This window comes from Rousettus aegyptiacus, unplaced genomic scaffold (assembly GCF_014176215.1).
Source record: "Rousettus aegyptiacus isolate mRouAeg1 unplaced genomic scaffold, mRouAeg1.p scaffold_m13_p_8, whole genome shotgun sequence".
NCBI lineage: Eukaryota > Metazoa > Chordata > Mammalia > Chiroptera > Pteropodidae > Rousettus > Rousettus aegyptiacus.
In genome coordinates this window covers 392,064-418,827 of record NW_023416311.1, presented here as the reverse complement: position 1 = coordinate 418,827, position 26,764 = coordinate 392,064, and the positions used below count along the sequence as shown (strand labels likewise).

Genomic DNA, 26,764 nt, shown 5'->3' with positions numbered 1-26,764 from the left:
CCCGCAGGCCTCAGGCCGCGATTGACGATTGACGGGCCGCCCAGCCCCCGCCGCTTCTGGAGGGGAGCGAGAGGCCCGTAAAGTTGAAGAACAGAGTGGATTCCGCACCCGAACAATCAATTGATGCCTCTTTAATGATCGATAGGGAGATAGGTACAGATTCCAAATCAATCCCAGGAGTTAATCAACCCGGCCACCAGGGCCACGTGTCCCTGTAGACAGCCCGCCGGGGGTGCGTGCCGACACTCCCGCTCCACCGTGGAAGGGGCGCGGGGGTCCCGTCCCCCCTCCCGTCCCCGGCTTGGGGGAAGGACCCCGCGGTTGTCACCACGTCCGAGCTCGAGGACTGGGGCGAGGAGCAACGGACTGATGAGAGCAGAGAGCAGGGGAGGCTCTGCCGTCCTCCGCGAGCCCCGTCCCCTGGACACGGGACGCTCAGAGGAGCGGACTCAAGATCCAGGCGGCGGAGGGGCCTGGTGCTCGGGAGCGCCAGGGAAGAGGTCCTGAAATTTGGAATTCTGCTGCCGTAGCCTTTGTTTCTCAGAAGCCGCTAATATTTTTTCCATTGCTTATGAAAATGTCCAGACACACTGGCGATAAATTTTATCCGTCGCAACCTCTGCTGACACATCCCTGTTGGGGAGACAAGCTGAAGACACATGAGACAATTAAACGGCGTCTCAAGGCCTGAAATAGTGCATTATAATTTCGCGCTGTTTCTGCCCCCACGTTCCCGCGCGCGCAGAGGCCGGGCCCACAGCTTCACATCCTCCGTGTCTGCTCGAGGGCTGGGGAGCCGGCGGGCGTTTGATAAATGCTCACGGAATAAATACATTTATTAAATAAGAAGTCCACATGGAGGTCCAGGGGCGTTTAGAGAGGTCAGGAAAAAACAGGAGACCGGGTCTCGGATCGCGGCCGCGGTGACGACCCGGGGACGCAGGCGGGCAGGGACACGCGCTCACGAGCCCAGCGCCCGGCTCCCGACGCCGCTCGTTCCACTTAAAAGCCGCATGATTTGGGCAATTTCCGTAAGATTCTCGGCTCGATTGCCCATCCATAAAGACGGAAAGCCGATGTTAGCAGCAGGTCGTGAGGGTCAGAGAAGTTAATCGGTATCAAGTGTACGGCACACACGGGGTTCACCGCTGTCCTCCTGGCTCTGACCGCCTCTGTGCAGGTGCGGCCAACAGGTGCAGGAATTTCCCCCCAGTGGCCGGTGGGCGGCCCTCTGTCCCGTTTAACCCTCGGGGGCCACGTTCCTGTGCTCCGGATGCGCCGAGCTCGCTCCTGGCCCCGGGGCCTTTGCAAGGGCGACGTCCCCTCAACGTCCCCTCGACGGGCTCCGTGGGGAAGATCGTCCCCCCTTACTGTGCCTTCCTCGCCCCTCGCCCTGTGGCTGCTGCGTCCCCTGGAGTTGGCGGTTTGCTGTCCATCTGTCCTGCTAGAGCTGGGGCTCCATGGAGGTGGGACCTCGTGTTGTCCCCGGAGGCCAAGTCACTGTGGACACTGCACGGATCCTAACTGACCAGGCGAATGAATGAGTGAATGAATGGGTGAGTGAATGAATGGGTGGAGGTCCCGTCATCACCATGTGACGCACGAGGACAGCAGGTCTCACAGAGGGGCGGTGACGTCACCACCACAGGCGAGCGGTACCCTGGCGTGCGCGCGTGGTCCAGAGGCCAAGCTGCTCCCACGACACCCGTGTGATGTCCCCGTGGGGCCCTGCCTGGCTCCCAGGAGAAGGCTTTTTAAGACAAAATTAATGAAATCGATGGTTAAAAACAGATGACTGGAGCGCTTCCAAACCGGAAGCAGGGGTACCGCCCTCCAGACGTCAGGTCTGCCCGAGACCTCTGACCTTAGCCCTGAGTCGGGGGGGCCTCGGGGCCACTTTCCTTCAGACCAGCTGGCTGCATGTTTCGAGGTGTCCACTGTGGCTGTCAGGTGTGATAATTCACCAGGACGACTCAGGTCTCGAGACGCTGCTGCACGGTTATGTTTTATTACAGCAAAACAGACACAGGGACCCCAGGCTGCGGGAGCGCGGCAGAATCAGGCGTGGGGGGCGGGGCGTGTGAGAGACGTCCAGACCTGTCGGGGTTGCTATCAGAGTTAATTGGAGCCAAAGCTGACGGCAGTTGCCGGGGAGCACGATCTCAGATGCTTTGGAGGGCGGCAGTTTTACTTTTCTTTTATGGACTTGAGACTAAGGAGGGACCGTGAGGAGGAGCGGGGAGCCTGCCAGGCGGGACCGGACGCGACTTAGCCAAGGCGGCGTGCTCGCTCCAGGGGGGCCCCGCTGTCTCGGAGGGGGCTGCGTGCACGGTTACACCCCTGGGCCGGGGCCGCCCGCCGTGACTGCCCGGGTAGCGGCTTGTGGTTTACTACGGCACCCCGTTTCCCTCCACCTGGGGGTTCCAGATGGCAAGCTCCTGTCACCCGCAGGTGCCTTACCCTCCCGCCTCGTGTGGGGAGGTGCGGACGCTCACCCAGACCTCGGCTCAGCTTTTCCCGTGGCTCCGTTTCATGGGCTCGGGCGAGTGAGCTGCCGCCACGGGGTCGAAGCCAGTGTCCGGCCCTGCTGCGGCCCCTGGCCGCCAGCCTGCTGCCGTGCGGCCGAGACCCACCTCTCACCCCGCGGCTGGCCCACGCGGCCGCATGGCCAGCCCCTAACCGTCTGTGGGCCCAGCAGGACCACTGGCTGCAGCCGCCCCGAATAACAGAGACGCTCCCGTCGCTTAGGGGCAGCCCCCAGGGACAGGACGGAGGGCAGACCTCTTTTCGGAGGGCACGTTTCTTACTCCACAGCCTGTCCCCGCAGGAACCCAGCCCTTCTCCACTAGGGGAGATGGTGACCCCTCCCCGGGGACACTCGGCCAGGCGTGGAGACGGGTGCAGCGGTCACAGCCGGCGTGGGGGCTGGTCCTGCTGGAGGCCAGGGTGCTGCCAAATACTCCACAGCACGCATGGCCACGTCCGGCAGCGGTGAGACGGAGAAGCTGGGGACACGGGGGCCTGTGTGGCCCCTGAGGACAGCACGTGTGCGGGCAGGCGACCCCTCACGCCCGGCCCGGCCTGCGAACACAGGGCTCTGCCGAGGCTGCTCTCACGGGTGACACGTGGGGCCCGGCCCGCCGTGTGGTCAGCCCAGCCCCGCCCCGCCGCAGGTCGGGGCCGCCGCTGTCCCCTTGGCCCCTGTGAGGCCGCGAGGGCAGGGCATTCAGGGTCAGCAGGTCACGTGAGGCGGAGTCACTCGCGTCTGCTGGCACCGCGGGGAGCGTCCGGTCTGGGGGCCCCATGTACCTAAGCCCCTCTGTCACCGGCTCGGCCCCATCCCACAGAGACGGGGGGTCCTGGACCCGGGCCCCCACCAGCAGCATCTGTGCAGTTTCGGGGGCGTTTCATTTCTGCTTCCGACGCGTCGGCACCTACCACCTGTTTTCGGCAAGTGATGCAGGTGGCCGGGTCACGCCCCCCACACAAAGCCGCCCTCCGGGACCGGCGGGCGCTCGGTGCAAGCAGCTGCTCACCTTCGGTGCCGTCACCAAGCCCTGACCTTTCACCTGGCCCAGCTCACCTGAGCGTGGCACCTGCCTGGCCCCCGAGTCCTGTGACCTGGCCCCACCTTCTTACCTCTTCGCAATGCCAAGGATTCTTCCGGAAACAGGCAGAAAGGCCGCCCACCGGCTCGTTCCCGTCTGTGTCCCCCTTCCTCTCACCTCCCCCCGCTACTCCAGGTGTCCCGGCAGGAGTGTCCCGGCTCCTGTGATGTCCACACGCCCTAGATCCCAAGTCGCCCGTCAGCGGTATGTGGCAAAAGCCACCGTCACTCAGAGTTTCCATTTCACAATGGTCTTGGTCGCTAAGTTCCCTCGTTACATATGCAAGAATGGTAATTTGCTGGTATTTTAATGCTCTTAAGCATTCAATATTCATATTAACTCAAGTGCCTTTTTTCATCCATAATTGAATGCTTGGCACTATTATTGCTCTACGGTGGCGACTGCGTCTCCATTTTCCTGTAGGGTGCCTAATGCCAGCAGCGGGGCACTCACAAGTGCCAGGGCAGGCTGGACTAATTGCCTTCATTAGCAGAGCAGCGAGCATTCCTGCAGCAGAGTGACAGATAGTTCTCGGGACTGCGGTGAGCGTGGGCAGGGTGGCGGGTCCTGCGGGCGCCGCGTGCCACTTCTCGTCCAGACGGGTCCCGGAGCCGCAAATCAGCTGAGACACAGAATAATCAGAGTCGTGATCCTCATCTGAACCCCATCACATGGCCAGTGCAGCCGCAGCCCCGGCCCCGGCTGGCGGACACCCACGTCGCTTTCCGTCCACTTAGAATGTCTCTGCTGCTGCAGACGACAGCTGTAGGGCGTCTGTGCCCCCCAGACACCCTGCTCCCGCCGGTGCTGTCTCCGAAGGCTGGGAGTGCCAGAAGCTTCTGAAGAGGGGGCTGCGGCACCGAGCACGCAGCGGCTGTCCCCTTGGACGGTCGCTAGTGGAATCAGAGAAGTGACTTGCGTCAAAGTGGATAGATTCGTCTCGCTTGATGGCGGCTGCCCGGAGGGCACGTGCACAGACAGAGAAGGTCTGGATGTGGCCGAGGTCCGCAGACGCTTTATTCATAGACACAGGCGGCAGCGTGCCTGGCCTGGGCTGTGGTTCACTGGCCCTGGTCTATATCATAACGCTTCTAAGAGCATAGACTCCAAGACTATCCTGCCAAACCATGGCACGTGGTCCCCTCCGCGACCGAGGCGGCTCTCGGGGGCGGTGGCATCAGATTCTGCACCAGTAGGTTGGGGCCGGGGCCTGGGCGGCTGCGTCTCGGCCAGCAGAGCAGAGGATGCTGTGGGTGGACGTCGGGTCCGAGAACCCCTGGCCCGCTGAAGCGTAAGGTGCCTTCGCATGGCTGGGGAAGCAGGCCTGGCGGGCAGGCAGCCTGCGTGTCCCTCCCAGCCCCGTGGCCCCGCGTCCTGCCCCAAGCGTCCCGGGTCCTCTGTAGGCCTGAGGGCTGGTGGGAAGGAAGGGCTCCCGTCTCACCCTGCAGCTCGTGCAAAGCCTCTTCTCTTTTGCGACATGGAGGGAGCAGGCAGCCGTTCAGCCGCGTGCACGATGGCAGGCGGCCCGGCGTCCGTCGGTCTGCGCGCGCGCGCTCATGGCTCAGCCGCGGGAAAGCGGAGCCTCGCTCTGCAGCGGCAGCCTCGGGGCCTGCGGGGGGCGCGTGCGTCGCTGCCGTCTCCTGACCTCGTGAACCCGTCATTCCGGGTGGGCCAGGTGGGCCGCGGCTCATGGGCTCTGGCCTTCGGCAGTCGATGGCGCGGAGGTCACCCAGCCGCCTGCCCCGCCCCCGGCCGCCTTCGCGCGGCCCAGCGTGGTTTGTGGTTTGCGGCTCTCTCTCTCCTTCGCGGGGTGAGGGTGAGAATCAGTCTCCCAGGAGACGGCAGGGCGGTCTGCAGGGTGCCGTCTGTGCTGTGGCTTCTCCTCCTCGCTCAGATTTACATTCCGTTCCCGCGGTTCACCCCCCAGGGGGCAGGAAGGTTCTAAATCCCACAATTGAGTCAAATCACTATTTAGAGTGCTTTGGACTTTGGAGCCTCTTGCTGGTTTGGGCAGTGCCATTTTCCGCGGTAAAAACCCTTCCTCCCAGGTAATCTACGGTATTACTATCTAACATTATTCACCACTTCCTAACACCCCCAATTTCACTTAGCGCTCAGCTGAGCAAATAGTGCCCAAGAGTTAAAAACACGCTGTTCACCTTCGAGCGTGCGCGTTGTCACGCGGAGGTGGCGTCGCTGTGTCCCTGGTGTCCGTGTGCGTGTCCGTCTGCGCGTGTAACGGCTCTCGGCACTGCGGTGAGACACGGGCCACGCCGTGCAGACGGCCGCGCGCAGAACGCACAAAGCGGCCCTCGCGGCTCGGGCGGGTCCCCGGCTCTGCGCGCGGTTTTGGACACAGCGGCCCGGCTCAGGGACGGCGTCTGGGGAGCCCCCCCCCCCCCCGCTGGTGTTGGGGGCCGTGCGCGGTACCGGAGCCGGCCACCCAAGGAGCCTGCTGTGCGGTCCTGGCGCGTCACGGGCCCCTCTCTGAGCCTCAGCCATCTGCTAGGGACGGAGGTGACAGCTGAGCGTCCGCCTCAGGGGGCTTAGCCTGGGGACCAGGTGAGGGAGCAGAGGCCCCAGACACCGGCGCCTCCTCCGGGGACCGTCACCTGCGTGGTGACGGCAGTGGAAGTACCCGGCGGTGTCCAAGAGCCGTGGGCATCCGGGGCCGGAGACGACAGCGGCGGGGGTGGGGGGGGTGGGGGGGTGTGCGGCGAGGTGGCGGTGGGGGTGCCGGTGGGGGCGGGAGGGAGGGGGTGGCGGCGGGGGTGGCGGTGGGGGTGCCGGTGGGGGCGGGAGGGAGGGGGTGGCGGGGGGGGTGCCGGTGGGGGCGGGAGGGAGGGGGTGGCGGCGGGGGTGGCGGTGGGGGTGGCGAGCGGGGGGGGCGGGAGGGGAAGGGGGTGGCGGGTGGGGGGGCGGGAGGGAGGGGGTGGCGGCGGGGGTGGCGGTGGGGGTGCCGGTGGGGGCGGGAGGGAGGGGGTGGCGGCGGGGGTGGGGGCGGGGCAGGGGGGCCGGGAAGAGGACGCAGCGTGGCAGCTCCCGCTTCAAACGCCTAAGGCGTCTTGGCTTTCGGGTTCCCTGGCGCGGAACGCGCCCGGGGCGGGGTTCAGCGCGCTCTTGCTGTGTCCCCTGGGGCGCTCGGCACCACCCCAAAGCTCTGTGCATTCGCGTCTCCGCACGGGACCCTGTGCGGCTGGCACTCGCGGCGTCCCCGTTGGACAGGTGGGGAAACTGAGTCCGCGTAACTTGCCGACCTTACACAGCCGGAGGCGTGGGTGCCGGGCGCCGGTGCTGGCGTCCGCGCTCGCCCCCGACAGGCACCTCTTCCTTCCTGGGGGGCGGTTCCTCCCTCCTCGCCTTCCTCTCCGAGCCATGCAGGGTGCGTGCTGCACGCGTTAGAGCGCGGGGTGGGGGGGCGAGGGTCCAGGGCCTCCCCCACCCCCCACCCCTGAGCTCCGTGGCCCTACTGCCTCCGGGGGGCGCTGGGCGGCTCTGGGCGCCTGCGCTGCGAGGCGGCAGAGCCCCTCATTCTTCTGCATCCGGGACCCTCCGTTCTTTGGCTCGTGGACATCACTCCAGGCCCTGAGCAGTGTGGTCGATACTCCTTGTTCCCGAGGCTGCGGGAAACAGCCGTCTGGTGACGAGTCCATTTCCATGAATATTTCAGTGGGAAGTTGGTGGAGAATGAACCCGTCGTTTGCCAGCTGGTGTCTTTGCCCCGATCTGGTCTAATTCTTAAAGCCACCATGCAGGACGCGCTCATGAGCCCTGCTTGGCAGCGAGAGGGCACGAGCTTGGGGTCCCTCGCCGGCCACCGAGGGTCGCACGGCTGGCCCGTGGCAGAGGCACAGCCCTCACCAGACCAGCCCCCAGGCCCTCGCGTCCTCGGCCGTTGCTCACTCCCGCCCTCTGCAGGCCGCTTCGCACCACGCACCCAGTGCCGGCTCTTGGAGGACTCTCCTGAGCTCCTTGCACAGAAGGAGCTGGGTGGGCAGTACCAGGCGCCGCCAGCTGTGGCTCCGGCTGCGTGGCAGCCGCGTGCACGGAAGGCCACCGGCCTCGGCAAAGTGGGACCCGCATCTCTGTGGAAAGCTGTACATACCTCACAGAGGATGACGCTCGGAGAGGGGCAGGGCGTCGAGTTGGACCCCAGTGGCGCGGTGGGCCGGGCAGAGGCCGGAGGACACCCAGTCAGTCTGTGAGGGCAGCGGTCAGGAGGCCCCACCCACGGGCGCCTCGCCAAGACGGGCAGCTTTCTCCCAGTCCTGGGGCTGGAGGCCAGGCCGGGGCGTCCGCCGGCCGATCCGTCCAGAGGCCTCTCCCCCTGTCCCTCGGTCCTCACGTGGACGTCCCTCTGTGTCCATGCCGTGACTTCTCACCTCGTGAGGACCCCAGCCCTCTTAGAGTGGAGCGCGTCGTGACGACGTCTTCTGAATTTGAAGTAATTGTCTGCAGATGCACTTTCTGAGGTCCTGGGGGTTGGGACCTGCGCATATGAATTTTGGGGACACAGTTCGGCCCCCGATGGGCCAGAACCAATGGTGCATTCAGGCAGCAGCATGAGGAGGTTGTGGATAGAAGCCAGGCCATGTGGCCCAGTGCTTGGGACGCTCGCGGGAGTGGGGACCCCCTCGTCTCAGCCCACTGTCTCCCTGGGCGTGAACGGTAACGGGGACCCCTCGTCTCTCAACCCACCATCTCCCTGGGCGTGAACGGTAACGGGGACCCCCTCGTCTCTCAACCCACCGTCTCCCTGGGCGTGAACGGTAACGGGGACCCCTCGTCTCTCAGGCCACCGTCTCCCTGGGCGTGAACGGTAACAGGGACCCCTCGTCTCTCAGGCCACCGTCTCCCTGGGCGTGAACGCACACGAGCCCTGTGGTCACGTGTCGCGGGTTGCTTTAAGCTGCACTAGGGTGTGACATTAAATCGCGCTGCACCCACGGCAAGGAAGCCGCTCCCTCTTCATTTTTCTTTCAATTTTTCAAGGAGAATGTCTCAGTCGGTGCCAATATGTCATTCACACCTGCCTGACATTTGCTAATAGCATTGGAGGATAATGGTATCTAGCATGAATTTGATAATACTCTGTTATTCTCATCTTATTCAATTTTTATGCTTGCCTTTCGTTTATGACAGGTGATTCTGGCTTCCACGTGCAATAATAACATGAAGCTGTCCTTTAGCACCTAAAGGGAGCCACGTTTCTTTTTAAGTGGGTTAATTTAAAGGCAATATTAGAAAAATAGTAGAATGACTCTTATGAGCCCCGGAAAAATGGTGAAGGCGGATTGCGAAAGCACAGTCCTGGGAAACACTGGTGCGGGCTCAGGGGGGACAGTGGGGACGGCCACTGGGAGTGTCAGCCGGAGGACGGCGTGGCTGTGAGCGTGTGTGCACGTGCGCACGTTGTGCGCCCGATGGGCATGTGTGTGCGTGCATGTGTGTAGACGTGTATGTTGTGTGCATGTGACTGTGTAACGTATATATTTGTGTGTGGTGTGTTCGTTGTGTAATGCGTATGTGTCTGTTGTGCGTCTGTGTGCATTATGTCTGTGCGATGTGTATATGTGTGCCCGTGTGTGTTATGTGTGATGTGTGCATGTGTGCATGCATGTGTGTTATGTGTATATGTGTGTGATACATAGACGTGCGTGTCGTGTGCATGTGATGTGTAACGTGTATGTGTGTATGTGTGATGTGTGTGCACGTGTGTGTTGTGTGTGCTGTGTGCGGCCACCCCTGGACCCACCCGCGTTAGGAAGGGTGGCTGTGCCTCTGCCCTCTGCCAGCAGAGCGGTGTACGTCCGCACACTCTCCAGCACAAGGTGGCGTGAGTCAGGCTTGTTGCTCTGGAGACAAAGGGTCATCCGGGGAGGGTCGCCAGGCACCCCCTACGCCAGGCTGGGGCAGGGCAGCAGCGGCAGGAGGGGCTCGGGCAGGCGGGCCCGGGGGGCCATCACAGGTCGGGGGGCACCGCAGCAGCACCTCGCGCCAAGTTTCTGACTCTGTGGCCTCGGCTTCCCGCGGTGGCTGAGACAAGCCAGTCGTGGGGACGTCTGAGGAGACTAATGGCCGTCAGGGCTTTGAACGGCGGCCGCACTCTGAGCCACACCACCGTCCCCGTGTGGCTTCCGGCCAGTCGCCGGGCCTCCCCGAAGCCCCCTCCCCGAGGCCCCCTCCCCACCGCGACAGGCTTGCTGGGCCCCCTGCCCCTCCCCGCAGACGGGAGCAGGACACGTCAGCTCCCCCGGCCCGAGCCGTGCAGCCGGCAGGGGCCAGCACCCCACCGGGGCCGGGGTGGCATGCGTTGCTCCGGCAGGTGACCCACGCCTTCCGGACCCACGCGACAGCGCTCTACAGTGACGGTGTGGGCCCCGGACCCGCAGGACGGCGCTTTATGGCGACGGCGTGGACCGCCGTCAGAGGCTGCCTGTGCGCTACGGGTTTCTTTGCAGCCAGTTCAGAGAAACCCAGAGGACAAGGAGCTGGAAGCCCTGGGAAGTGGCCGCAGCAGCTTGACCTTGACCCCTGCTCTCCACTGAGTGCAGCCCTGGGAGTGTCTGTGGCCAGTCCCTGGGGCCTGTAACCCCAGAGCTACGGTCCCTCCCGCTCTGAGAATCTCCGGGGCCACCGAGCTGCCGACGGACTCGCCGGCCTGAGCACCCTGCCTCCCCTCGCACGGAGCTCGGCGTGCGGGGTCCTCAGACGCGGCGCGTCCGCTCTGCCCTCTGCCAGCAGACGCTGTGTCCAGGGGCCACCGGGTGGGGCGGCACCTCTGTGGTCTGAGCTGGCGTGACAGCTGACCCGCACGGCTGAGCGCAGGGCCCGTGTTCGGTGCACCCCCAGGCGGGTGCTGAGGGCAGGGCAGCCGCCTCTAGCTCTCCTTGGTCTAGAGAAGCCCCGGGGGGCAGAGGGGGCAGAGGGGGCTCAAGCCGCCCTCGGCTCCTCTTCCCGTTCCCTTCGGCTTCTGCGTCGCTGGAAGAATTCGCTGTTTTCCGCGAGCTGGCTCGTCTACTTGGCAACGGGTCCTCGTCTTTTGTGAAGATGTCCAGGAAGACAAGTGCGGTCTGATCCACGAGGAACACCGTGTCCCTGTCCCGCGAACGCCATGTCTCTGTTCCCGGTTGCGGGCAGACTCTGTGCTCACGACGAAACGCACACACGGCCCCCGGCCTTGGCAGTGCAGTGCTTTTGAACAGGTTTTGTTGTGGAAATTTGTCAAAGGTTCTCTTGTCTTTCTTTCTTTGTTTTCTTTTCTTGCTTTTTTTTTTTTAAGGCTAATTCAATTATTTCCACAGACTCCTTCACCCAGATGCCAATTTGCCACCTCAAAGCACTGAGCCGTGAGTCGAGCGGGTCGGCTTTCTCCAGGGGGACACTGAGCATCGCACGGCACGCGCTTCGGGTTGCGCAGCGCGGTGCCGGCTGCGGCCCGGGTCCGGCCACGGGGGAGCGAGCCGGCCCTCGCCATGCGAGCCCCCGGCCCCCCGTTCCCAGCTGACAGGGCCACGCTCAGCCTGTCATAAGACGCGACAGGCAGGAATGGAGCGGGCGAGAGGCTCGCAGAACCGTTCCGAGGAGCGTCGAGTTGGAAAAGATATCACGGGCCACAAACGAAACTTCCCCTCTCTGGGAAAAGCCCTCGCTGTGGCCGGGGACACTGCCCGTGGCCCTTGCAGGCCATCTCCTCTCCAGCCTCCGTCATCTGTCCCGGGGGCTCGGGGGTCGCTAGGCTCTGCTTGGCGTTGGAGGCAGAGAATGAAGTTAAAGAGCAAGGGCTAACCCTGGAAAGTCGCCGTGAGCCACGGCGTCCAGCCCACAAGCGGTGACGTGGCATCTGGTGACGTCCTCTCGCTCGCCGGAAGCCAGGCGCCTTCTCCTGCGTCACTGGACTGTTTGACGTCTGCGCCTTCGGCTCTGGCGTGTGATTTCAAGGGTGTGTCGCGTATACGAGTCGGCGTCTCGGTTGACCGTGTGCAGAAACCGCCCCGCGCCTTCGCAGTGGGACGTCGAGGAGCCGGGTCTGCCTCCGTACCCCCGGAACCTGGGCTGGCTTCGTGCCTGGCTTTAGCCGACAGAAGGCGGGGGAGTGACAACCTGCCTGTTCCGACCGGGGCTCCCAAAGGCCGTCTGAGACGTCCGGCTTTTGGAGCCCTGCTCTCCCGTGAGAGCACGTCCCGGGCAGCCTGCCAGGGGGTGACGCTCTAAGTGACACAAAGCCGCGTCACCTCCGCCGGCGCCCCCTCGACTGGCCAGCCCCAGCAGACCTGCCCGTGAGTGCAGCCTCCCCAACAAGCCTGGAATCGGAGGCGCCGGCCCAGACACGCGGCGAGTCCCGGCCGGCCCAGGGGCTCGCGAGGAGGATGCACAGGCCTTGGTGAGGTCGCCGCGGTTCGGGGGATTTGTTACGCAGCAGTAGCTGACTGGTGCAGCTTCTGTCTCAGAGCTTCGCCGGCCGGGGAGAGCGGTGGGCCAGCCCTGGGGTGATGCGAAAATTTCCTGGGCGATCACCAGCCCTCGAGTACGCTGGCAACTGGAAACTCCCATGTTTTCTGTACATCCAGTTGCTATAGCAACCAGATACTTTTGTTCCCAGCTCTGGTCTTCCTGATCGGATCGCATTGCAGTCAGCCAACATGAAGTTGGAACCTTGGTTGTCATGGTAACTTGAGGCCATTTTTTAAAAAATGTGTGCCATTGACACTGTTTGCGAGGAGACCGGAGGTTTTGTCTCGTGGTTGCTGGGAGGACTGGTGACACAGGGCACAGAGCGTTTCCGGGGACGCCCCCGGGGGAGACGTGCTCGGTGAGGTCCTTGCGGGGCCGCAGACGACCCGCACTTTATAGATTTTCCCTATTCTAATGCTTCTCAGAATTTAGGCGAATTGCAAAGTACGTTTGGAAAAGTCCTTAAAGAGCCTGAATTGCTAGAAAACATATAGCCGAACTGTCATGAATTATGCATGAAACCCCACAGGAGCCCGTCCAGAGCCCCCGCAAGCCCGGGAGAAGGGATGCTTCATGATCCGACCTGTGATTGTGGGGGTGGCGGCAGGTGTGGGGCGAGGGGGAGGGGGCCCGGCTGGGGGCCTGGGGAAGGGCCTGCAGGACCCGGGTGTTGAGGGGCCTGAGGCCTCAGTGCCGCCTTGGGCGGGAAGGGCGGGTGGGGGGAGGGGCGGGGGGCCCCGGCACAAGCAGCCACCGGAGGGGACAGTGGGCGTTTCTGTGCCCACAGACGTCTCGTTTCCGAGGGGCCGAGGGCACGCGTGTGGTTTTTTGGGGTTTTATTTTTTGAAGCTTCTGCTGTATTAAAAAATCATGAAATGCCAAAACGGTTATAAAACGGTGGCATATATCAAATGTTCACATTTAATGCTTTTACTAAAAAAATACGATGCAACAGAGTCATGCTCTTCCCAAGGTGATTAGAAGGTTTGTTTAAGATGTGCTGGCAGGCGAGGGTGGGCCGGGGGCTGGGCCTCCCGCCGTGGGGGGTTTGTCTGAGAAGTCGGCAAGGCACCGAGCAATGCGAAGCCTCAGCGCCGGGGCCGTGGGTTCTGGGCCCCGCTGCCGCCGGCTTCGGCCCGCGCCTCTCCTCCTGGCCTCTGTTCCCAGCTCTCAGGAAGTACGTGGCTGATCTCGATGGCGGGGCTCCGGTCGAGGGGTCGCTGGCCTTTGCCGGAGCAGCGCAGTCCGGAAGGGCTGTTGCAGCTAACGAGCTGGTGGTACGTTCGGTTTGGGACATGGGACATCAAAGTTGGTACCGAGCACCTGGCCGGCGGTCTCCAGAGCCGCAGACAAGGCTGGGAAGAACATCTTTGTGACGGTGGCCTCCGTCTTAGAGGTGTAAGACGGCGCCCAGGAGCCGGTCGCCTCCCTCCCTGCGCTGAGCGCACGTTGTGAGGGGCCAAGACGCTGCCGCTTCCGTCCCGGGCTCAGTGAGCCGGTGCCGCAAAGGTCCAGAGCGGCGTCCGGCCTGGAGCAAACGCCCGTCCACAGTCTCCCGTCCGCGGTGCACCCAGCAGACCCGCCCCGGGCACGCGCCCTGCACCGGCCCAGGGCGAGCGCAGCGCGGTCGCAGCGGCCTTCAGGGGGAACGCGGCCCCTCGCGGGGCGCAGCGGTCCTCAGGGTCCTCTGGGCTGTGCAGAGCTGGGAACCCGCCGTGCTTCTGACCCCAGGCCTGGCAGTCTCGACAGTGAAATACTTGTTAAGGTGTCAAAACTACCAGTGCACTCCCTCGACGTCCCAGCAGAGACCAGGAGGCCCTGGGGACGCGGCGCCAGAAGCTTCTTCGCGTGTGACCTTGTCACGCTTGGGGGTCCCGGGTGCCCCCTTGGCTCCCGCTCCCCGCGGGGCTGTCAGGGACTGAGGGAGACAAGTGCAGCTGTGTCGTGAGCTCTGAGGCGCCCCCTGGAGGTAGTTACGTAAACGGCGGAAGTTGGTAGGCGGGCTCTGGTCTACAGCATCTGTAATTTGCGTAATTTTTCCAAGTTTGGTGATTGGTCCTGGATATTTCAGATATTCCAGTAATGCCCTCTGAAGCGCCCAGGGTCCCGACCGACCGAAGCCCTTCGGCGGCAGGAAGTGGCCCCCCGCCCACGCCCACCCTGCACCGCCGAGGGCAGGAGGCTGGCAGCATCCCGCACCTCACGGAAGCCTTCGTTCCCCCAAAGCAAAACTTTTGCCGAAAATCCCCCGTCAGACACGGTTGTCTGACCGTTCTCAAGCAGCTCCTTTCCTGCCTTTGTGTGCGGAAGAGCTTCTCAGCCCCTTTGCGCGGCCACGGCATTTTCCAGACAAGGAGATGCCAGCGGAGCTTGTCGGGGGCAGTTCCCTGAGTGACACGAGAGCCACCAGCACCTGCTTCCCTCCGCCCCGCCTGCCCGTGACGTGGTGGCTGGGGCTGGGGCAGCCGCCTGGCAAGGACCCCGTCACTCACCCTGCTTCTCCGTTACTCGCCCTGTTACTCTGCTACTCACCCCAATACCATTACTCACCCCATTACACATGACGTTACTCACCCTATTGCTCACCCATTACTCACCCCGTTACCCCATTACTCACCCCGTTACACATGACATTACTCACCTGTTACTCACCCCGTTACTCACCCCGTTACACATGACATTACTCACCCATTACTCACCCGTTACTCACCCGTTACTCACCCCGTTACTCACCCGTTACTCGCCCCGTTACTCACCTGTGCCAGCTTGGGTTCTACTGCTAAGAACATGTTCCCTTCTGCAGTGTGGGGCGCTTCCTTCTCTGAAATCCTTGTCAAAGTCTTAGCCTTGGTTGGCCCCACGACGCTGTCGTCAATATCTATGGTAATTGTTGTCGTGTAGAAATTTAACAGTTGCTCTGCAGCCTTTATTTCCGAGTATAATCCATTTCTCCACCGACGCCCCCAAACCGGTACTGGCTTGGCCACCGCCTCAGGCCCCGCCCTCTGGGCGGCTGCGGCGAAGGCGCTGGGTCTGAAGGAACGGCCGGGGCGGCATCACGGGCTGGGCGGCTGAGCACACGGGGCCTCGGAGCGAGGGCCGCTTTGGTCCTTCCGCTCAGCAGCTGGGTACAGGACGCCTCCTCTCCGAGCAGAGTCCCCTGAACTGGGAGCGACAAGTCCCACGTAGGCTGCAGGGCGGACCGCACCGAGGTGACGGGAAAGCCCCTCGGCCGATGGCAGCTGGTGTTCTGGGCGGTGAGGGTGGCAGGGGCGCCAGGGGTGGGGGCGTGGAGCAGCGGCTTCTGCGTGGCAGGAGGCTCACAGTGCCGCCGGACAGGCCAGGGTCCGCGATGAGAGCCACCGACAGCGTCCTTGCCCGCGCGGCTCTCTGCCCATCCCAGCCCCGAGGCAGCTGCGCGGCCGCCTGGCCCCGCCCCCGTCACTCGGGCCCTGCATTCTGCGGTGCTGACGCTCTGGGCACCGCCACCCCGACACGGGCGTGTCTGCCTGTCAGCCCGGGCCTGGGATGCCCGCGCCAGCTTCGCGGGCTCCGTTCACCGCCGCGTGCCCGGCACGCACCAGGGCCCAGGGGCGGCTGGTTGCACGGTTGAGCTGAGTGCATATGCGAGCGGCCTTTGTGTGAGTGTGACGGCAGGAGCATGCCCCCGGGCCCGTCCCGCAGCCTCCGTCCCGAGCAGGGCCACTCGGGGTGCAGCGGGGTGCGGGGTGGGAGGAGGAACAGCGAACGACCACGTCTCCCTCGCCAACGCTGCTTGCGCGCTCATTCACAGCCTAAAAGCAGAGCCGTGCGCGCAGCCCCCACCCTAGCAAGGGGCCTGGCAGAGTGGGTGCTGTCTGAGCCAAGACCTGGATCACGAGAAGGAGCCAGTCACGGGACGAGCAGAGGGGGGTGTGCGTGCGTGTGCGTGTGTGCGCGTGTCGCAGACTGGGGACTGGTGCGGGTACACACCTGGGAATGAGTCCTCACCCTTCACATCACAGCGTGTGTGTTCGTACGCGTATGTGTGTTCATGCGTGTGCACACGTGTTAGTGTGCTGCGTGCGTGCACGTGTGCATGTGTGTGCATGTGTGTATGTGTTAGCGTGTTTGTGTTGTGCGTGCGTGTGCACACTCCCAGGAGAAGCTGCTCAGCGTGTGGACGCCCTGTGAGGGGTGGGTTCCCAGAGCCCGTCCCCGTTGGTGGGCGGGGGGCCCACATGTGTCAGGCAGCCGGTGAGAGTCACTTAGACTCTCCTCCACGCGCCCAGCACCTGGATGAGCTTGGCCCGCTGCGGGCTCCGTGACCCCGGCCGTGATGCCCAGCACCTGCTCTGTGCCAGGCCGGACGCCTGGCCTCTTTCCTGGGTGACGAGTGTGTGTCGTGTCCTCGTCCGACGCTCCTGGAACAGCAGATCGGAGGCGTGCGGTGAGCCGCGCGGAGCACGGGCCGGTCTGGGCGGCCCGAGGCTAAGGGCGGAGCCTCGGGTCTCGCCAGGTGCACGAGACCCTCAGCCGGCGCGTCCCAGCCCGAACGCCACGGCCCCGTGAACCCACGGGACAAGGACCGACCTGGCCGACGGTCCGCCCGCCAGGACGCGCAGACGCCTCCAGGGCAAGGCCTCGGCCCTGCCGCCTCACGTCAGCGCCGAGTGGCCAAAGTAACGGACACACGCTGTTCTCTGCTTTTCTTTCTTCATCCTGAGATATCCGCGTGCACCCGGGGCGGACTGTAAAGCGGCAGAAACACCGAGACCCGGGTTGCTGTCCCCACCATGTGGTCCAGCGTCACCTAAAACCGCGACGCTCTCCTCGCTCTTCCGGGCACTTAAACCCTTGGCGTCCCGGGGGCTCAGCCCTGCTCTGCCCTCCTCCCTCCTCTCCTCCCCTCTGCTTGGCCCCTCCTGTCCTCCTCCCCCCGTGGTCCGCCGAGATTCTGCAGACGTGGCTCTGTGTGGAAGGAAGAGCCGTCGGCCGCCGACAGGGACGCCGACCTGAGCCACAGACCACGGCATCCAGGCCGCCTGTTCAGGGAACGTACGGTCTGTGGGAGGGCAGCAGCCTGGCCGCGTTGCCATCGACGCCCGCCCGGCACTTGGTGGGGGGCACGCAGCAGCCGGTGCCCTCGGAGCCCGTGCGAACCAGTGTGAACGTGGCCCCAGCCTCACACAGGCCCAGAGAGGGCGCGTCCCTGTCCCAAGGTCGCTCAGAACGTGAGTCCTGGGCCACGGCTGCGACTCAGGGGGCTGCCCCTCTCTGCTTCACTGGGGCCGATGGCCAGGCTCTTCCTGGGTCTTTATGTGAGCAATGAGGTCGCCAAACGGACCGACTTTTCACCTCAGGGTCCAGGGCTGGGCGGGGCTGGGGCTGGGTGTCCCTGGACGGGTCCCTTGTCTCTCCCACCCCCGGGTTGCTCGCCTCTGCCCCAGCCTGGCTGCATGCGCCGTGAGGCCCTCGCGAGGTGGCCCAGGACGCCCGTGAAGTCACCCTGATCCGGGCTCGGCACAGAGCGGGGCCCGGTGGGTTTCTGGCCTCCGTGAGAACCAGTCCTGCGGCCTCGGTTTCCTGACCTGTGATGCGTAGAACCTTCTAAGGGAGTCGGAGCTAGTGGACTGAGCGCCGGCTTCACGCGAGGCACTGTTTTCGATGTGAACTCATTTTCCTTTTCGCGAATCACTGTGAGTGATGGAACCGAGCCGCCCACTGCTTGCGTTGAGTAATTTTCCCAGGGTCGCATGGCCAGGAAGTGGATCCACACTCCGCGGGGCTGGGGGCTGTGGAGTCCGGACTCTGGAGGCCCAGAGACGTTGGTCTGCGATCAGGATTTGAACCCCCAGCCAGGGCGTGGCATGGAGCAGCGCCTGGTAAAGGGCGTGTGACAGCTGTCTTTGTGACGGCTCCTGCAGGACGGCCTTCGGGCGATAGCTGTCGTGTGACCACCACTGCGGCGTGGCTCCTGCGTGATAACTAGCGCATCGTGGCCGCCGTGCGGCGGCCGTTGTGATGAGGGCTGTGGCGTGCCGCTACCTCATGACGCCGTAGCCGCCATCGATTCCTGTGAGGCCCGACGCCGACCTGCTCGCCCGGGGCCGGGGCTCAGCAAAGCGGCACCGCCAGCACAGCGGGGAGGGGCCGAGGGGGCTGGAGAGAGGCCCGTAAACATTTGGGGCTGCACGAGCATCTGTGCGATCTCGCGGAATGATTCTCGCTTCGGGACTGTGTTGACGCTGATGTCACGGCTGCTCTGAGCTCCCCAGATACTGTGAACGAGCTGTTCCAGGCCCAGCTGCCATGTTTTCTCGCCATATGTCCCCCCTGAAGTGCACGGTCTTTCAGACAGGGACGGCGTGGGGCTCAGACACGCAGGACGCGGGTCGCCGCGTGCGGACGGCGGGCCCCAAGGAGCCAGGCCCTCCGGGCCGCCCCGCTCCCTGACTCCCGGGACACGTTCTCACGCACACGTCCTGCGTTTAGTCATCCGGTGACCACGTGGGCGGAGCCGGGTCGGGCGCAGGGCATGCAAAGGGGAAGAAGGCCTCGCCGTGGCTTCGAGGGACCGAGACCAGCCACGAAGGGCAAGGGCGCAGAGCGCATCATGACACTCTAGGCCCTGTGATACAGGCCGTGCCGGGGACTCTGGGATTAACAGGAGTTCGTGAAAATCCTTGTAATAGAATTCAAATTTTCTTGCTTACCCAGCACCTGAATGCCTTTTAAACTCGAGAAAACTCCGCAGATAGGCAGAGGCCAGGTCCTGTCTTCTCTGGGCAGGGGACCGTGAACAGGCGACATGAGTGTCCACCTCCGTCGTGGGTGTCCCTTGGGTGTCAGGCTCCTGCATCGTGACTCCTCGGCGGCTGCACTTGGGCCTGTAGCAGACACCTCGTGCAGCGGCGCCGAAGTCAGGCTTGGCGCCTCCCCCGAAGCCCGCTCTCCGGTCCATCGGCGCCGCCGCCTCACTGTGGGCTCGGCCAGCCGCGCTGGGGTCGTCACGACGCCGCTCTCTCTCTTGCACATGCATCCCGCCTGTCACAGAGGACCACCGGCCCTGCATAAAATGCGCCCGAGGGGAACACTTCTCACCACACAGCACTCCGCACCGCCGCCTGCACCGCCGCCCGCACCGCCCACGCCGCCTGCACCGCCACCCGCACCGCCGCCCACACTGCCTGCACCGCCGCCCGCACCGCCGCCCGCACCGCCCACGCCGCCTGCACTGCCACCCGCATTGCCGCCGTCCCCAGACTGTCGTCCCCATGGCCTCCTTGCAGGTCGCCTCCCTTGCCCACTCTCATCTGCTCTCAGCAAAGCCGCTAGAGAAGCCTCTTGAAGGGCGACGCGTATCACATTCTCTGGTCCTGTGTCCTTCGGTGGCTTCTCGCCACCTGGAGCATGAGACTCAGCGTCTGCCCCATGCGCGGCCTGCGAGGCTCACCTTGACCTGGCCTCCGCCCACGCCGTGAACATAGGCCGTGGGTTTCTCACCTGCGTCCACTCGCTGGCTGCCAGGGCCTGGCGTCAGGCGCCGACAGTGGTGCTGCGTGGCCCTGCCTGGCCGCCGAGCTCAGAAACCGGAGCCTTGCTCATCAGCGAGACCTCGGAAGCCGTCTTCAGGCTCCGAGTCTGTTTCCTTCTCTGCAGAATGGTAATGACACCTGCCCTGTAGGTTAAAAACAGTGATTTACGTGATGCCATGAAGAGCCCCGCATGGATCGGGTGTGGGCGTCAGTCCGGGAGCCCCGTGGAGGACGGACACGCGCCTGTTTTGTTCTCCATTATGTCACCATTTCTGGAATGAATGAATGATAACAAGTCAATCACAGTCAGCTTGGGGAACTGCTACTTCATAGCTTTTGAGCGGCCTCTGGACATCTCCTGCCTGGCAGACTCCCGAGTCACTCACGCCACGGCAGTGCGTCTCGGCCCAACGAGGCAGTCTGACGCCGTGAGCCCCAAGGTCAGGGACTGTCCCAGGGCACACGGTCTAATTCATCTGTAACATGATGATTGATGCCATGAGGCTCCTCGGCCACCCTGTACCTTCTCCAGCGCCTTCTCCAGCCCCCCTCACCCCCCTTTGCATCAAGAGCTCAGTGGGGCACCATGTCCTCCCCTCTACACACTGGTTATCACCGGGGACAGTTTCATCTCAGATGCTTCAGATAAAAGACTCGAGATCCGCAAAGACCATTGCAGCCTACGGCAGTTGGCCAAAGTGAAGGAGATGAGTTTGAACGGAGGGTGTCACGTAACAACGAATGCTGAAACCTAGAGGTGAGTGGCAGGGGACGGATGAGAAGAGAGACCCAGCAGCGTCTCCTGCACGAAAGGAAAATGCAACAAGACCAACGAGCGAAAGGACGTCTGCGGGACAAACCGGAGAGAACCGTGGAAAGATACCTACCTTCGAGCACCTCTGCGTCGACAGTTATGTGACATTTCCGCGACACGATGCGAGTTCCTTAAGAGACAGCATCTCTCCGGCCGAAGCAAAGGGAGGATGTCGGTTGTTGCTGAGACCCCGATGAGCTAAGAGTAGCTCCCCGGCTGGCCCCGGCCTCCAGATCAGGCGGCGCGGACGGCGACGTTGGCTGGAATCAGACCACCCTTTTTTCCTGGATCTGTTTCTTAGTTCCCACGCTGGTCAAACGTAAATATTTTTCTCTGGTTCTTCTCTAAGGATTTTCATGCCAGTGACCTTGTGCGCCTGGCTTAAATTTAAAAAAACAAAAACAAAAAACAAAAAACCCAGCATCAGCTGGGGACTGTTCTAAGTGATTCGCCTGAAGTGTCAGCTTTTAGCTTTAGGACGATCCATAAGGGAAAGACTTATTAGCCCTGTCTTTTGGGTGAGAAAATCGGCACTCAGAGCGGGCGAAGTAACGCCATCGGCGTGACAGGGGTGGTCAGAACTCGTCAAGCATGCCCGTCCGCTTGCCAAAGCCCGTGTCCCTTGGCCCCACCTCTCTGAAGGAGACAGCCACACCTGGTGAGGCCGGACAGGCACACGAACGTGCTTGGAGGAGCACGGCGGCCCAGGACGAGCGTGATTCCGGCAACACGATGGCTGCGACCCAGACGTCCGCGCCGCCCCCAGCAACGCCATCCTCTCCGGCAGCATCCAGCCCTGTGGGTCTCTCTGCCAGCCCGATGCCTCTTCCTAATCACTGTGCTCGCCGAGAAAGCGCAACACCCAGGAGCAATTAATTATTGACAGAGCATGTGAATTAGAGATAAAAGGAAAGCCGTTTTTCCTCTACCCAGGCGACAGTAAATAAATTTAATTATGGCGGGGAAGCTAAGGGATCTCCGTCTGTATTAAGTTTCATTAGCTGAGGCATTTAAAAGCGTGTCATCCTAACAAAGAGGTCCTGTGTAATCCTAAGTGTTCCACTTTGGCGTGAGGCAGGGGAGTGCGCAGACTCGACGGAGCACGTGGCGGCAGGTGGCCTGCCGTGCACGGCGCATTGCACAGGTGCGTCGGCAGCTGACTTTGCTCCGCGCGAGCCCATAGCAGCTGACTGTAGAAGGGGACCCCGAGCCTCACCTGATCAGAGTAGCCCTGCCATGTTTGGATCGGGGGCCAAATGGCAGCAAAGTGCTTCAGCATCTCGAAGCTCCCAGATGACACAGGCCACTCTGAAGGTGTATGTGGACGGAGGGGAGGCTTTCGAGGAGCCGCCTTGGGACGGAAGCAAGGGGCCGGGCCCCAGGGCAGGGCGTCTGTCACAGGCCCGTCGGGCAGCCGTAAAGGCGAGGGAAGGAGAAATCCCATTTGCAGAACCAAAGTTGTGCTAGATACTGTCACACTGTGTGCCGTTTCGGTCTCCGCTGAACATGAGCTCAGCCTCAGCATTTTACAGATGAGGACAAGACAGGGCGCGACTCGACTTGCCGAGGTCACGAAGCCTGTCCCCGGGCCTCGGTTTCCTCACCTGCACAGTGAGGCACGACGAGGGGTCAGCAGACTCGTCCTCGGAGGGCCCTCTGAGGACGAGTACGTGCGTTTGGCTTTGCGTGTCCTACCGCCCCGTCACCACCACGGGCCCCTGCCGAGCCGCAGAGGCACCACGGGCAGCGCATCCGGCACCGCGCGCGGCTGTGTTCCAGCAAATGCTGATTTACAGTCACCGAAACTTGAGTTTTGTGCAATATTCATGCATCGCAAAGTGTTATTATTACTATTATTATGTTTTTTCCCCAACCATTTAAAGATTAAAAATCATTTTTAGCTGCAGGCATTACAAAAACCAAAGGTGGGTAGAAGTCTGCCAACCCCTGGACTAGACAATCTCCGAGGTTTTGTTGAGCTCAAACATTTCCTGAAATATCTTTGATCTGTTAAGCTCTCGCACGTGCCAGATTCTGCGCTGAATGCTGTGCGAGCATTATCTCTCTTAATCCTCATACAACGGCGTGAAGTAGGGGCTGTCATTATCTCCATTTCCGAGATTATAAAACTAATACATAGAGAAATTAAGAGCATATCCAGCTTGCACGTGACTGGGCAGAGATAGAACAGCAGTTTAAATGTGGATGCGTGAGGTGCCCAACCGCGGCCGCCCGCCAAGCCCCAGGCCGCCTTCCCGGCCAAGACCACGGTCGGAGCTGCAGCGGGACGTGGGGCCAGGAGGACGTCCCCCCGTGGGATAGCGCCGAACCCTGTTCGGCAGCTCCCTCCTCGGCCATTTACATCACACGTTTCCCGCAAAAAATAAAAAATAATAAAAATAAAAAATACAAGGTTTTCGGGTAGGGATAACTCCGCTCTCTCCTTTTTCTCCCTCTCGTAGAAGTGTGATGCCCAAGACCGTGGATGGGCAGATAACCATGGAGAAGACGCCGAGCTACTTCGTGACCGGCGAGGCCCCCAAGCGCATCCACGCCATGGCCAAGGACACCAGGCTGATCGTGGTGGTGCGGAACCCCGTGACCCGCGCCATCTCCGACTACACGCAGACGCTGTCCAAGAAGCCCGAGATCCCCACCTTCGAGGTGCTGGCCTTCAAGAACCGGACCCTGGGGCTGATCGACGCGTCCTGGAGCGCCATCCGCATCGGGCTGTACGCGCTGCACCTGGAGAGCTGGCTGCGCTACTTCCCGCTGGCCCAGATGCTCTTCGTGAGCGGCGAGCGGCTCATCGTGGACCCCGCCGGCGAGATGGCCGCGGTGCAGGACTTCCTGGGCCTCACGCGCCTCGTGACCGAGAAGCACTTCTACTTCAACAAGACCAAGGGGTTCCCCTGCCTCAAGAAGCCGGAAGAGAGCGGCGCCCCGAGGTGCCTGGGCAAGAGCAAGGGTCGGACTCACCCCCGCATCGACCCGGACGTGATCCGGAGGCTGCGGAAGTTCTACAAGCCCTTCAACGCCATGTTCTACCAGATGACTGGCCAGGACTTCCAGTGGGAGCAGGAAGAGGGCGACAAGTGAGGCGAGCGTGGGGCGGGGGGCGAGCGCGCAGCCGAGGAGACCCCCGACCGCGTCCCGGACCCCGGGGCCTGCCGCCTCGGCCTGGCGGAGTGCCCCGTCCCCTCGGCCGTGTCCAGCCGGGATGGCTCCCAACGCTGCGGCGGGGGGAGGGACCCCGCGGGATGCTCTGGGCCACCGGGGCCCGCCGCTGGCTCTCGGCCTCTCCTGGTTCACCGGGCCCGAAGACGGGGTGGGATGGCTGTCGCGCTCAGAGGCAGAGCCGTGGATGTTCGTCCACAGGATGAAAACAAGGTCTACCTTTGGGGTTCCCCGCCCTACTTCGGGAAGCCCGACTTCCAGCCCGGGCCGTACAGCCCCTGCTTCGGCACCCCTCCAAACGACAGCTGTGGCCGAGGGCCCCGGGACTCCCGGGGACCAAGGTTTTGAGGTGTCTCCCGCCTTCCTCAAGTTCTCATCCCACGACCCTTCGGCTCCCCCTCCTCGTCTCGCAAAGGGAGGGGCGTGCACGGCCCTCACCCCGCAAAGCTCACCGGGAAGCCTTCCCGCGGTGGTGGGGGGGTGTCTCCATCTTCACGAGCGCCCCGGCAGTGGAGACGCCGGGCTCCTGCCCTCGCGGGGGCCGTGGGGCCACCCGCCAGGCCGTGCCACGGCTGCCGCGTTCCGAGCAGCTCCGGGAACCAGGGTTCCGGGGGGAGTCTCCAGACCCGCAGACCCCTCGCCAAGCACTGCCGTTACGACACGAGCTTCTTGGGTGGGCTCCGCCCCGCAGGGTCCCCGGGGGCGGGGACCAGGACGTCGCATGTCTCTGTGCAGCGCGACCCCTGGCCACGCAGTCTTCAGGGTCCTCGCCACCCCCCGTTGTCCCCGTGCCTGCCCACCTGGTCATCGCACGCTTCCCTTGCTCCATTCAGAGGTGGCCCGTGCTGGGGCCGCGGCGCGAGGGCCGACTCCCCGCGTCGGACCCGGGTCACGGGGCGGGGACGGCAAGGGCTGCTGGCCGAAGCGCCCCTTCCCGTTAGCTCGGTTCGGCTCAGACGCGGCCTTTGGCGCACGGCGCTGTCTGGAGCCCCCCGAACCCGGGACCTGCCTGGGGAGTGGGGGGCGTGGGCCTGGGGGGCGTGGACCTGGGGGAGCCGACGCCGGCGCCGCTGAGAAACTGTCATTTCCCCCCTGAATGGAGCTGTGTCGTCATAAAGCTTAATGCAACCCGACTCACGCGTTCGCTGGCATGTTTGTGTCGGTCGCCAGGCTTCCACGGCTGCCTGGGGGGCACGTGCTCGCTCCTGGGGGCCCGGGAAGGGGTTGCAGGAGAGCTTCAACGACAGTTTCGCCCAGGTCTGAGTGGCCGTCACCCCACCCGCCCTCATCCCCGATGTCCCGAGGGGACGCACGCTGACCGTGCCGCCGACCACACGCGCTGCCTGTCCCCTGCCCAGCCCCCCGCCAAGGCCCCCACTGTCCGCCTGGCCCCTCAGCTCAGAGCATCGAGGCCTCACGTGCTGCCGAAAGAGGAGCCTCGTACGCGTGTGTCCTCGCGTGAGAAGCTAATCCGTTTTTAATACGGTCAGCTGACGGTTAGCAGCCATCCTCACCCAGGAAACAAGAGTGGGGAGCCCCCTTAGAGCATGTACCCCCTCGTGCCAGCATCCTCTGGGGAAGCAGGGCGGAGGCCTAAGCCTCGCGGTCTCAAGGATGTTTATTTCGGGCGTCTGGGGACGCGGCTGAACGCTCGCGGTTCTGAGAAGAAACGCGAACCGGACACGCTGAGCCTCTTCTCTGTGGCGTCGGCTCTGGCGTGGCCCCCGGGCTGGGCGGGGGCCCCTGAGCCCCCCCTTCCGCGGGCATCTTGACTAAGGGGCGATTTCCAACCCCGCAAAGCCAGGCCGCCTGCCGAGACACGGGGCCGGCGGCCCGTCCGCCCCATCTGACCTCTGCACCAAGCGGAGGGCTGATTCCCTTTGGTTCAGGTAGCCGAGCGGAGCCGTGCTTGGTTTTCCGTTTCCCGCCCCGGGGGACGAGCCGCAGCTCAGGAGAGGCTGCCGTGAGGTCCAGGGCGGGAGGGGGGCTCGCCCTCCCCAGCGGTGCCACCCCCCCGTGCCCCATTGCGGGCGTCACTCTGCGCCCGGGGCCCGCAGGAGCCGTGGCTGGCCGCGCGGACCTGCCAGCCCCACACGGCCAGCAGCTGCAGACGTGCTCGGCGGCCCCGTCGATCTTGGGGCTGTGGCAACCACGACTGCAGGCGGCAAAGACGTGGCTGCTCGCGGGGGCGCCCCGCACCCCAGGAGGCTCGCAGACTGACGCCGGCTTCTTCGGGAGAGCGGGGCCGCCCCGCCCCACGGCCCTCGGAGCCCCCACCTGAGCCTCTCAGAACCCGAACTCCTGGTTCTCCCGGGTTCCCGCCTTTCCTGCCCCCTCCCAGCTGCCGTGTCCCCGACGGAAGCGGCCGCCGCGCGACGGTCAGAAAGGCAGGCGGCTTGTCCTGGACTCTGTGTCCCGGACACAGCGCTCGCCACCTGAACCTTAGTCGTCACACCTGGCGCTGGCGACCCCGAGCGCGCCTGAGGTGGCCAGCCTGAGGCAGTGCGCGGGAACACGTTTGGAAACAACGTGCCTTGGTGAGGCAGGGGCCGGAGGCGATGGTGCTGCTGCTGCTGAAGGAGGCGGAGGTGGAGGGAGCAGCAGGGAGGAGGCGGCGGGGAGGGGGGGCAGGAGGGCGGAGGGGAAGGGGGGGAGCCGGAGAGGAGCGGGGAGCGCCCTCAGCCCCTTTCGGGAGCCTGGACCAGACGACGGTGCCGAGGGTGCCGACAGCAAGGGCACCACACCCGTCCGCCCAGAGCCGAGGCCGGGGGGGCCCCACAGACCGTGGCGGCCATGCTGGGTTTCAGGCGTCCAGGTGCAGACCTGTCCCCCGACCCCAGGCGGGGCCACTCCCGCCTCACGCGCAGACACTCGTCCTCACTACGGCCTCCGGCCAGCTCCACGCAAGAGGTCCTTTCAGGTGCACGAAGCACCGAGGTCCGTCCACACCGGGCCAGACGCATCCTCTAGAGATGGAAGCGGGCTGAGCTTCCCGGCCCCCAGGTCCCCATGCCTTGCCCGGAGCCCGGGCTCGACCGCTCACACGGCGGCCGGGGGCTGAGAGCGGGTGGCTCTCGGAGCGGGTCTCAGGCATCCCTGGGGATGAAGTGGGGGGGGGGGCTTCTCCTCGGGTCCTGCGTGTGACAGGTGGGGCTGGGCACAGGTGGCCTCCGATGATCTCCACCTTCTCAAGA

General features: G+C 63.8%; 1 protein-coding gene across 1 annotated transcript in view; it reads left to right on the top strand.

The window, feature by feature from the left end:
• The window catches only part of HS3ST4 (heparan sulfate-glucosamine 3-sulfotransferase 4), a 126,276-nt gene extending 102,759 nt beyond the window's left edge, over positions 1-23,517 (top strand). Inside the window, exon 2 of the mRNA XM_036225815.1 lies at positions 22,856-23,517. Within this exon, the coding sequence (XP_036081708.1) occupies positions 22,856-23,492 (637 nt within the window). The 3' untranslated portion in view covers positions 23,493-23,517. The remainder of the gene's footprint in view (positions 1-22,855) is intronic.
• Positions 23,518-26,764: the final 3,247 nt, after the last annotated feature.